General features: G+C 38.8%; 1 protein-coding gene across 2 annotated transcripts; it reads right to left on the reverse strand.

The window, feature by feature from the left end:
* Nucleotides 1-728: 728 nt before the first annotated feature.
* LOC115179168 (uncharacterized) lies at nucleotides 729-11,612 on the reverse strand. 2 transcript variants are annotated; one of them, XM_029740527.1, is made up of 7 exons: nucleotides 11,494-11,612; nucleotides 11,068-11,403; nucleotides 10,583-10,840; nucleotides 10,383-10,458; nucleotides 1,822-1,865; nucleotides 1,417-1,737; nucleotides 729-1,292 (listed from the first exon to the last, which is right to left on the reverse strand). In XM_029740527.1, the coding sequence occupies exons 1-7, from the start codon at nucleotides 11,519-11,521 to the stop codon at nucleotides 1,186-1,188; spliced, it is 1,170 nt and encodes a 389-aa protein (XP_029596387.1). In that variant the 5' UTR covers nucleotides 11,522-11,612; the 3' UTR covers nucleotides 729-1,185. The 2 variants fall into 2 exon arrangements, with proteins under 2 accessions (XP_029596387.1, XP_029596389.1); XM_029740529.1 differs by lacking the exon at nucleotides 729-1,292 and having other exon boundaries at nucleotides 1,580-1,737; nucleotides 10,654-10,840.
* Between the last annotated feature and the right edge of the window lie 794 nt (nucleotides 11,613-12,406).

Below are 12,406 nucleotides of genomic sequence, written 5' to 3' on the forward strand. Positions count from 1 at the left end.
AGGAAATGTATAGTTCTTCTGGCATGCTTCACTGTAGGGATGGTGCCAAGTTTCCTCCAGACGTGACACTTGGCATTCAGGCTCAATCTGGGTTTCATGAGACCAGAGAATCTTATTTGTACATTATATTCACTGTGCTTATGAAAGTTTTTTGGACATAAAATATATCAATAGGATTCTAAATGGTTAAAAGTTCACATTTGGGATCTAGCTAATGATTAGCCCAATAGGTTAAATACAGATAGGCAACCCAATGCTTTACCTATTTATTTATCACCACTCTGCTGCATCAGTTGGGCTACAGGTGATATTACTTATAAAACTTGCGAATATGATACCTGATAATATGGACCATGCATAGGCTATATGCATGGTCCAATATGTTAAAATCATTTCAACAAATAATCTTACCAATACGTTATTGGGCTCATTTCTGGAGGTGAAAATTATATTTTAGATGGTGTCAGTATAATTTTATTTTCATTCATTTAGAAGTAGAATGTCCTTTTGAAAAGTCACCAGAACTGAGCTTCTCAGTCCTTCTAAATACATTTTAGAACAGAAGACACACTTACTTCGTTCATTGTAAAATGAAACTAAAATGAATAAGCGAATGGATAATAATGTTCTTACAGAATGGACAGGCACCACAGGTGAGCAGTGAGTGATGAGTCCTTGAGACTGAACGGAGTGTGCTACAACATGATCAAACTATAGTTTGCAAAAAGGAATAGCAACAGACTTTATTCAAGAGTATTGAGGAAGTGAACGTTTACTTTAACTTAAAGAAAATGTCTTAGTAAAAGAAAAAGCTAATTGAAACAAAAAACACCACACGATTATGTTCAATCTCGAGTTCTCACCAAAATGACTGTCAATTGGCTGTATAATACTTTAATAGACTTGTAATTGAAGCTGTATTGACAGGAGCGACACACTACACAATCCTATTTCAACCCTATTTCAAACTTATTTCCTATTTTGATTTCACAGATTACCCAGGTTTAAAAAGTGTTATGCATTTACTCATCACGTCTAAAAAGAGTTCTAGCAAGTGGTAGCCTATATTTGCAGTTTCATATTTCATACATATAGAGAGAAAAGATATTTCAGATGATTGAACACACAGAAGTTGCAAAACAAAGCCACATAAAATGGCACAATGACCAATTTCTATGCTGTGGGTCAAAGAAGGTAGAGCATTTGACTGAGGCAGAGAAACAGGAAGGGGCTGAGGTTCTGTCCTCTGAGGCTCACGCTGCTGCTATTTGTAGGCTCAGGAGTTGGTTTCTCTGTAAAATAAAGAGGGACATTTCCATAGTGTTATCATACTGTATCATCAACTTCTTAAAACTGTTCATGGAAATTCCAATAAAGTATAGATAAGAGGCTGTTACACTTGGTTGTAATACAAACCTTGAACAGAAAGTTCCACTTGACGAAGAATGTCCTCTGTTGGTATGAAACATGAATAAATCCCACTATCTGTGCCATTGAGATCAATCAGTAGGAGAGAGAAGTTGCCATTTGTCCACTCATCAGAGAACATACGGGTTCTGTTGATGAACTGAGAGTATTGCTTGGCCAAATCTGCTTTTCCATCAATAATACTGTAGACAGTCGCATCATCTGCGTTTTGCCAAAAAATGGTGACATTTTTAAGCGCCTTCCCAATGTATGTGCAAGGCAAGATAACGTTATCTCCCTTGAAGCCTTCAACTTTGACCTGCGAAGAGACTTCAGAACAGAGACATAAAAACAGAGACATAAAAATGAATCCATCTGACACTACAATACTAAGTGACTATTTGAAATGAATACCTTGGGGTCCAATCAACAGGATCACACAAACCGGCAACCAGCACCTGTGGAGTAGTGATAGAGCATGTTATGGTTGGGAACGAGACTAGCAGGGTTATAAACACAGTGGCCTGGCTGAATATAAAAGAAAGGCTGAGCAACCAATCATAACCTAAGAAACTGTTAATTTACTGTGCATTCAAATTACTTTGTTAAGCAACAAAACACATTACAGACCTACTCTTTGTTTCTAAGATATAAACTAGCCAAAAGATGCGGTCTGCATGGTATAACTTGGAACTGTGGTAACTGAAGGTAATGCAGGAATCACACGTACAGCAGTCCGCTTGCAGTACAGTTTAGCGATCCGTAGGTAGACTCATAACCTGCAGTTGCTGCGTTTATATCCTTGGGAAGGGTGGGTTTAAGGTCATTAAATATTGTCTGGATGAAGCGCGGGTGGGTGACGGGCGGGTTTAGTAAAAAGAAAAAATACCTTTAAAAATTCACAAATTATTGTGCTATTTATATCTATAGGCTACATAGTTTCTTTTTCATTATTTAATTTTTAAAAGTCTGACATATGGAATTGTTTTAAGAAGGTCATACCATGGATCATTTAGCTATTTGATTTTGAATTGTAGGACCCCTTTAGGAATAAAAAATATATTCCATCTGGCCTTTACTGCTATAGCCCATAGAAACGCATTGATAAATGGCAACAAAAAAAGACAGTCAAAAAATAAATCATAAGGAATAAGGTTTTGAAGTGTCTGTCTTATATCTAAGAGATATAAGAAAGCTCAGGAAATATATCTCGCTATATATTTTTACACATATTTAACCCCTTATTTCTGTTGGAACAAAACTACCTCCATACTTCCATTCATGTGTATGGGTTACCTTTAGACCAGTCCCATGACAAAACGAAGAACTCCATGGTGTTCATGAGAGTCTCCCCTTTCTAAAGAGTGATCATATTAGTTTGTAGGCCAAACTGTTCGGATGCTACAGAAGCTTTGGTGAGATGACCGATTTTCGGGATGTCTCATGGTCTGGTATTTTATCTGTAGCTTACATGTAGGGATGTCTTTATTATGTTACTTTGAATATACTCGAGGGGGTTTTAAGGCTACCTGGCATCAGTGCGAAGTCCAAGGCTTAAATAACTATGTGTGTCCAATCATGCCAAATAACCTACATGCCTAATGCTTTTGCAAAGGGCAGAAACAGTTGTTGATCCAAGAAGGCAAAAAGGACAATGTGTAATTCAATAAAAGAAAAGCTGCGAAATGGACAGTTGAAAATAAAAATAGTAGAGATGGAAGAGACAGAAATGTAGCTTAATGTTTGGGAAAGATTTGATGAAGTGGTAAAAGAGGATGCTATCAGTGCTGGATGTGTTATGTGTGATGATTGTAAGGTGCTATACAAATTCCACAGTCACAACACAGGGATTTCAAATAAACCTACATCAAGGGAACTGTAGCCTACTGTTCAGATGGGTTAAATGGAAACTGATATCTGGACATTTACTGGAGGTCTATAACCTCACACATAGCCATATTATTAACTCCTACTGCAGAATTAAGCATTTCTTGCAGTAAAATTATAGGCCTACACACAGGCTACATTTTGACTAGAGAACAGGAGTGGAGAATGACAGAAGAGAAGCTGCAAGTATCTAATTACAGACAAGTTGACTTACAAATAGCCTACCAAAATGTCGGAAATGATAAGCAGAAACATATAAAATCAGGCAACAACAACCAAATCCTGCAACCCCCGTCAAAAAAAAAAAATCGTTCTGCGGTCTCTGACTGTAGCATACACACATTTTCTATATTAGCGGGTTTAGGATGGGTGAGGACCTCATATTTTCACTTTATCACATATAGTCGGGCGGTTGCAGATGGGTTATTAAATTGCGTGGGTGCTGGTGAACAAACAACTGACCCACGCACCACTAATACAGGCCTATCAACGTTGAGATAACAGGGACCTTCCTTACAAAACACTTCTTACATACGTAACATACATAAGAATAACTACATTTGTTCGGTAGACAGAAATGGGAGGGGCAACACAACATGTTTTTTTAATGAAATTATGGATTTAATCATTAATAACACACTTGTCTGAAGGCTCAAATCAAATTGTATCGGTCACATACACGTGTTTAGCAGATGTTATTGCGGATGTAGCAAATGCGTGTGTTTCTAGCCCCCGACAGTGCAGTAATATCTAACAAGTAATATCTAAGGATTTCACAACATATACCCAATACACACAAATCTAAGTAAAGGAATGGACTTAAGAATATATAAATATATGGAGGAGCAAGTCACTTGTCCCCTCAACAAAGGTCTGTAACGCCATGGGCCAAAAAGGTGACTGAAACCTGTGTTGTATGATGCAAGGAACCACTTCACAATAACATTCATTATTTTCACTGGTATTGACAAGGGAAGGCTGCTGGTCTCTGATCCCATGTATTATACAGTATCTCCTGCCGTTGTGGCCTTGAGCAAGGCACTTAACCCCCCACAAAGTAAAATACTGCACTGATGGGCTACTGTGTAAAACACGTGGTCCGTCAAACTCCATCTGGAGAGCTTCTGGGTGTGCAGGCTTTTTTAAATTAATTTTTTCTTTATTTAACCAGGTAGGCAAGTTGAGAACAAGTTCTCATTTACAATTGCGACCTGGCCAAGATAAAGCAAAGCAGTTCGACACATACAACAACACAGAGATACACATGGAGTAAAACAAACATACAGTCAATAATACAGTAGAAAAATAAGTCTATATACAATGTGAGCAAATGAGGTGAGATGAGGTAAAGGCAAAAAAAGGCCATGGTGGCAAAGTAAATACAATATAGCAAGTAAAACACTGGAATGGTAGATTTGTAGTGGAAGAAAGTGCAAAGTAGAAATATAAATAATGTGGTGCAAAGGAGCAAAATAAATAAATACAGTAGGGGAAGTGGTAGTTGTTTGGGCTAAATTATAGATGGGCTATGTACAGGTGCAGTGATCTGTGAGCTGCTCTGACAGCTGGTGCTTAAAGCTAGTGAGGGAGATAAGTGTTTCCAGTTTCAGAGATTTTTGTAGTTCGTTCCAGTCATTGGCAGCAGAGAACTGGAAGGAGAGACGGCCAAAGGAGGAATTGGCTTTGGGGGTGACCAGAGAGATATACCTGCTGGAGCGCGTGCTACAGGTGGGTGCTGCTATGGTGACCAGTGAGCGGAGATAAGGGGGGACTTTACCTAGCAGGGTCTTGTAGATGACCTGGAGCCAGTGGGTATGGCGACGAGTATGAAGCGAGGGCCAGCCAATGAGAGCGTACAGGTCGCAGTGGTGGGTAGTATATGGGGCTTTGGTGACAAAACGGATGGCACTGTGATAGACTGCATCCAGTTTATTGAGTAGAGTATTGGAGGCTATTTTGTAAATGACACCGCCGAAGTCAAGGATTGGTAGGATGATCAGTTTTACGAGGGTATGTTTGGCAGCATGAGTGAAGGATGCTTTGTTGCGAAATAGGAAGCCAATTCTAGATTTAACTTTGGATTGGAGATGTTTGATGTGAGTCTGGAAGGAGAGCTTACAGTCTAACCAGACACCTAGGTATTTGTAGTTGTCCACATATTCTAAGTCAGAACCGTCCAGAGTAGTGATGCTGGACGGGCGGGCAGGTACGGGTAGCGATCGGTTGAAGAGCATGCATTTAGTTTTACTTGTATTTAAGGGCAGTTGGAGGCCACGGAAGGAGAGTTGTATGGCATTGAAGCTCGTCTGGAGGGTTGTTAACACAGTGTCCAAAGAAGGGCCAGAAGTATACAGAATGGTGTCGTCTGCATAGAGGTGGATCAGAGACTCACCAGCAGCAAGAGCGACATCATTGATGTATACAGAGAAAAGAGTTGGCCCAAGAATTGAACCCTGTGGCACCCCCATAGAGACTACCAGAGGCCCGGACAACAGGCCATCCGATTTGACACACTGAACTCTATCAGAGAAGTAGTTAGTGAACCAGGCGAGGCAATCATTTGAGAAACCGAGGCTATTGAGTCTGCCGATGAGGATGTGGTGATTGACAGAGTCGAAAGCTTTGGCCAGGTCAATGAATACGGCAGCACAGTATTGTTTCTTATCGATGGCGGTTACAATATCGTTTAGGACCTTGAGCATGGCTGAGGTGCACCCATGACCAGCTCTGAAACCAGATTGCATAGCGGAGAAGGTGCGACCCTGTTCAAACACCACCTGCTCGAACACACCAGCTTATCAAGGTCCTGTTGAGCAGCTGATGTTTTACAATGGGGTGTGTTCGAGCAGGGCTGGAGCAAAAGCCTGCACATCCAGTAGCTCTCCTGGAATCACCAGGAGGATGGTTGGCATCCCTGCAACATTACAATTACAAGCAAAAACCTTGTCTTTATAAAATAATTCCCCCACTCAATGAACCAGGGATCAAATGGCTAAGGTGGGCGAGGTATTTTTTAAAAATATATATATTTTTATTATTAACAACAATTATAACACAATATACAAACATGTTACAAAAAAATCGACCAAATAACACAAACTTTACACACAGGGTATACATAAGTAAACAAAAATGTACAAGGTTTCACAGGCAATTAGGGTTCGTTTTGCTTTACAGTTTGTCAGATTATGCACCACTTAAAAATAAAATTCGAGTTCAATAAAAAAATAAAAAGGGTTTTTTGCCCACTTGCATGTATGTACTGTAAATAATACTTACCATGCAGACTCATTGTATATTCTTTAATCTGATATAAATCATGAAACAAAAGTAAAACACCTTTACCATCAAGACGAACCCTAGCACCAGTTGATCTAAAAAATAAATGTACATCCATCCAAAAGATCTTACTGCAAATACATTCAAAAAACACATGACTTGTAGTTTCATTCTCAATTTGACAAAACACACACTTCATCAATATCAATTTGAAATTGTCAGTACCTAGTTTACTGGATATATTAAATTAATACTTTTTAAAGACACTTCACGGACTTCGTTCGTGACACAATATGTTCTCCTTAAGTTCCATACAGCATTCCAATTCTATAATTCCAGTATGCTTTCGCAGGAGGAAAAGACTCGGTACTCATCTTCCTAATATAATTATTAGTACACTTTTTATCCTTAACGCATAAAACATCTAATAGGACGCTGAAACTGAATTCCACAGTAAACGTCTTATAAGGCATGTAGCTATTGCATCAACAACGATGGTGTACTCCTTCACCGTTTAATTTAAGGGGAATTATATTTAGCTCTGTTACATTTTAGGAGAAATTCAATGCCACCAACCTTTGTAAAAACAAGATTTGGAATAATATTTCAAATCCTATCTTTAAAAAGGATGTAATTCTTGATCATTCTAGTCTTTAAAGATAATAGGATGTACCAAAATCAAGCACATTTAAAGCACCCATTTAAAGCACCCATTTAAAGCACCCATTTAAAGCACCCATTTAAAGCACCCATTTAAAGCACCCATTTAAACCACCCATTTAAAGCACCCATTTAAAGCACCCATTTAAAGCACCCATTTAAAGCACCCAGTCTACTTCTTGTTTCTTTGGGAACATCCAATGCCATTGCAGTATATACTAGTCTTGATTATCCTTCCATTTTTCTGACAGCAATACACGACTGTTTAAAGACAACTCCCTTAACAACCAAGCATCAAGCCTCTTCTTAACATTATCAGTGGTGGGATTAATGCCCCTTTCTGTTTGGTTTGTACATATCTTAATTCCCAGATATGTATTAACATTTTTATGGGAGTAACAGCAATATCAACCAAATCATTACATATAGCCTTTAATGGAAATAAATCACTTTTTCTTTTTTTTCTTTTTTTTACATTTAAAGTCAAATCAGATACAGAGGAAAATACATTCAAACAATCCACAGCTTTGGATAACCTCTGTTCAAGGTGGGCAAGGTAACCAGATAAGATGTTTATCTATTTGTAAGGTTCAAATATTCAGTGTTCAGGGGAGTTCTTGACAGCATAGGAGTTACTTGTCAATTAGGCTATTCTAAGAATATTTTTTAAACTTTGTCAGAATTACATGTCCAGTATTGAATAGAGAATCCTACCCAATTTTTAGCGCTTGAGAGATGTTTTTATAACCTGAGTATGCAGCATTGGTTTCATCAACATCAACCGTGCACCAGTATCAACTGCGTTCCGGCCATTTGCGAGAGCCAGTGGAAAGTTATTTTAGGACATGACAATGACATTAATACATGCATTGTTAACTAGCGAGAAAACCAGGCAAACTACACAATATGTTTTGAATTGGCTAGCTAGTCGGTTGTATATCATTATTTTACCTGCTGTACAAATGTCTCTCTCTCACTCTACTCTGGCTACACCCTACTGGCACACACCATGACTTTTCCAGGATTTTGATTGAAGACCCAAAATGGGCTATAACTGGGCAAATAACTCATTAACTATGAAAATCAACAAATGTGCACACGGCTAGGCTCGCTTTGATTAAAAAAAACGCATATCACGACTGCATGATTGAAAGCCCGCTTGTGCCTGTCAATGCAGGTCTACACTCTTACAATTAGGGGTTCAACAAGGGTTCCTCTCTAAGATCCTCAAAGTTAATCGAAGAAACTTTCTTGGTGGGGTTAATCGAGGAATCTCCTAAGTAGGTGGGGGTTCTTGCAGGAACCTAACTGCCCAACTCAAACGTTTGGATTTTAATTTGAAAGGACAGCTGGTGCAGGCACTTAACTGAACAATTTAAAGATCTCCTCACTTGTGTCTGTAGGTATACAGAAGAGGAGGCATACAAAGGTATGTCAATTGGTATGTTATACCTTGGTTTTTGTGGTGAATGAGAAAAAACTTTTTGATAATGGTTTATTTAATTTTTTAATTTTACCTTTATTTAACAAGGCAAGTCAGTTAAGAATTAAGAATACATTCTTATTTACAATGACGGCCTAGGAACAGTGGGTTAACTGCCTTTTTCAGGGGCAGAACGACAAATTTGTACCTTGTCAACTCGGGGATTCGATCTTGCAATCTTTCTTGCAACTGTTTAAAAGGAAACCTGTTCGATCACCATAAACTGCAAAATCATTCTGGCTACGGAGACAGAGAACATCAACACGCAAGGGATACCTATACTTAATCAGTTGTTCTTTGTGGAATCCCTCTGGCTGTTATGTTTATGTTTTGCATGTTACTGTTATTTTTTTAAATTACTATAAAAAAAACTGAATGCATTCAATTGAAATGTGTCTTCCGCATTTAACCCAACCCCTCTGAATCAGAGATGCGGGGGGCTGCCATAATCGACATCCACGTCTTCGGTACTGGCCCAACGCTCTAACAACTAGGCTACCTGCCGCCCCATTATACTTTGGGCTCTGCTTGGAGTTAACCTCATATTTTGATGTTGTAATTCTGCTTTGCCACTAAAATCATTATTAACACTGACAACTAAAATGTTGTGTAATTGTTATGCGTATTATTATTCAAAAATTAAACCCAAAAGTTTATTCAAAAGGTTGGAAGATCCATTAAAAGGGCTTCTTTGAAGAACTTATTGGGGTTCCCCCACAGTTTCAATTTGAAGAACCCCTAAAAGGATACTCCAGGAACCTTCTTTTTAGAGTTTACAATAATTAAAGGCGCTGCATTGTCAATCTGATGTCTGCATTGGCCGTGCAGTATTTACGGTAATACAGCCTATGCAGAAGTCAGGGCATTCATACTTCTTGCGCTTCGCGGAACAGCACAGAGCTGTTGAGCAGATCTGTTGTGAAGGAAGTTGTCAAGGAAGTGAGTTTTTGTTTTATACAGGACCTCCCGCCCCCACCTACAGTCAACCAATCATGTCAATGCAGCGCTATATGGAGCCCCCCGCATTGTTACAACGCTTCGGATGCACACAGCAATGCAGTAAGGAGCTCAATTTTCACATCAAGCATAAATTGGCTCTTGTACTCTGATAAATTCTGCAGATATTGGGAGGACAGTGTGTTACACGTTGCATGCAGAGGGAACTGATTTCATTCTGATCTGAGTAGCCGAGTTGTTTGATAATGTGATTTTTTTTGCGTGATTTAATTCTATATTCTTCTTGTCCAAGCGGACAAGTGTTAATAATGTCGAGCCCTGGTTATCATGTTTGGCAGATATGAAAGAAAATACATTGTCTAGCTATGGCGGAATAGAAAAATGCCGGCCATGACCGCCAGGAGGAGTTTTTGTGATGGCTCCACATCTGAAAATGTTCAGGACCCCAAACTGTACAAGTGTAGACTTACCAAGTTTTATGAAAAAGTGAACAATTCAAGAATGGGAAGCATAGAAATAGCACACACAGAACAGATGTAATGCTTCTTAGACTTGCTTTTAATGAGAATGACAGATCTATAACTCACATTTCTATGTGAATTTTATTGGGTAGCCCTAAAAGTACATATTGCAGCTTTAAGCTAAATTATTGGTCCAAATTAGCTGAGACTGATGCAACTGTTTAGGATCTTTACAAAAAGTAACTTACCTCTGGTCTACTCGGCGTCTTGGTGCTAGTTTTGAAGGAGAGTTCCTGTTCTGACATGGCAAGGTCAAGATTAGCACTGAAATATAAACCAACAAAATGGGAAAGTCAATATCAAGTTGATAAACAAAAGCAATATGTAAAATCTCTGTAAACAACTTTTTTTTTTAAATATTTCAAATCTCGTATTTCCATTCACTCACCCAGGATCATAACCATCAGAATAACATTCAGAACACTGTAAATGAACAGAAGACAGTTCTCCCATGATGACCTGTAGTTGGATGTCTGGTTTGGATAGCTGGATGTCTGGTTTGGATAGCTGGAGGTCTGGTTTGGATAGCTGGATGTCTGGTTTGGATAGCTGGATGTCTGGTTTGGATAGCTGGATGTCTGGTTTGGATAGCTGGATGTCTGGTTGGGATAGCTGGTTGTCTGGTTTGGATAGTCAGCATAAACATCTGTGCAATAATGCACATGGAAAAATCACTGTATTAAATGTGCATGTAGTGATATCCACACAATGCCACTTTACAATTAAAGTACATTAAGTTGGTGTACAGTGCATCACACATGCAATGTTGGGACTGCATACGCTTGAGAGTGTACATACTCAAAATTGGATGTATTTCAATAAAGATTTATGTTATATTGAAAGGAATTCATCATTGAATAAAATGTCACTTACCAGCAGTCATGAGTCTGGCACCATTGCTGAATATCAATCTACCCTCTTCTTTTTTTGCACAGTAGAACACTCCACAATCATCTACTGTTACATTCTGTATGAACAATCTATTTCCTGTTTCTAATGAATATTTCTGTCTATAATTCTTATTGTAGTAAAAAGCAGCAGGACTACTATTAGAGAAAGAGCGGAGTATGGCCAGTGGAGGCTGTGGTTGGTGCTGAATGTACCAGTATGCACTTTCTATGTTAAGAGAACAGTTTATGGTTGCGTTCTGTCCAAGTTCCACCAGTGTCCCTGTCAAGCCATCAGCTCCCCGACAGCATATAATGAGACCTAGAAAAAGAACAGGTCATTCATTACATTACAAATTTGATTTGTTTCTTAAGTTATTAAGTACATGTAGTAACAAAATAATTGTCTTACACAACAGATGTCCCACAACTCTCAGCATCGTCTCAAATGTGTGTTGTTGATTAGGTTGGTTTCCTGCTTGTGTAGCAGTGGTCTGTTAGAGCACTCTTTGCTGCTGTACAGACAAACCACTTTGTTTGTTTGTTATTTATGGGTGCTAAAGGTCTAAGTCAGATCAATCATCAGGGCCGGCCCTACGTTTTTTGAGGACCTAAGTGAGATTTGGTTGCGGGCCAGTTTGTTTCTTGGACACAGATTAAGCTTAATCCTGGACTAAACACTTTCAATGGAGATTCTCCATTGAGCATCTTTTTGTGTCCAGGACAAGGCTCAATCTTTGTCTGAGAAAGTTCAGATAAAGGCATTGGTTTTCATCATATCACATTCAATCATCAACTCCTTTCAGTGCTCATGAAGGAAAGGAGATAAGGAAATGAGCTGAGCTGAGGAAAGGATAGTTGGAAAGGAGTGAGGTGAGGAGGATAGTGGATATCCAAGCCTATTGGCACACAGCCCTTGTATTTATTGTAATAGATATTTTCTGAGTTTCAGAATAAGAGCGAGCGAGCAGACAAGGAGAGCATGGGCTCCTGAGTTCTTCTGCAAAAAAGATGGAACTACAGTTGAATAAATGTAGATCAACTTTTTCACAGGGACTTGTGCAGGATACTAACATCAAAAACTTCATTCCAAGTCACAATTCCATACCTAGAACCTTGATTTTGGACAAAATTACCTGAATGGAGTATTGCTACCAAGGATTATCAATAAGGGAACTTCTAACAGACGAAGACCTGCAGAGGAAACACGGCGGAATATGGAAATACCATCCAGCACAAAACTGAGTGAGCAGTGTTCAGTCTGGACCTATTTGTGGAACCAAAAATGTAAGGACAATAATCTCTAGGTAATTTTGTTATATAAA

The sequence above is a fragment of the Salmo trutta genome, chromosome 39 (assembly GCF_901001165.1).
Source record: "Salmo trutta chromosome 39, fSalTru1.1, whole genome shotgun sequence".
Taxonomy (NCBI): domain Eukaryota; kingdom Metazoa; phylum Chordata; class Actinopteri; order Salmoniformes; family Salmonidae; genus Salmo; species Salmo trutta.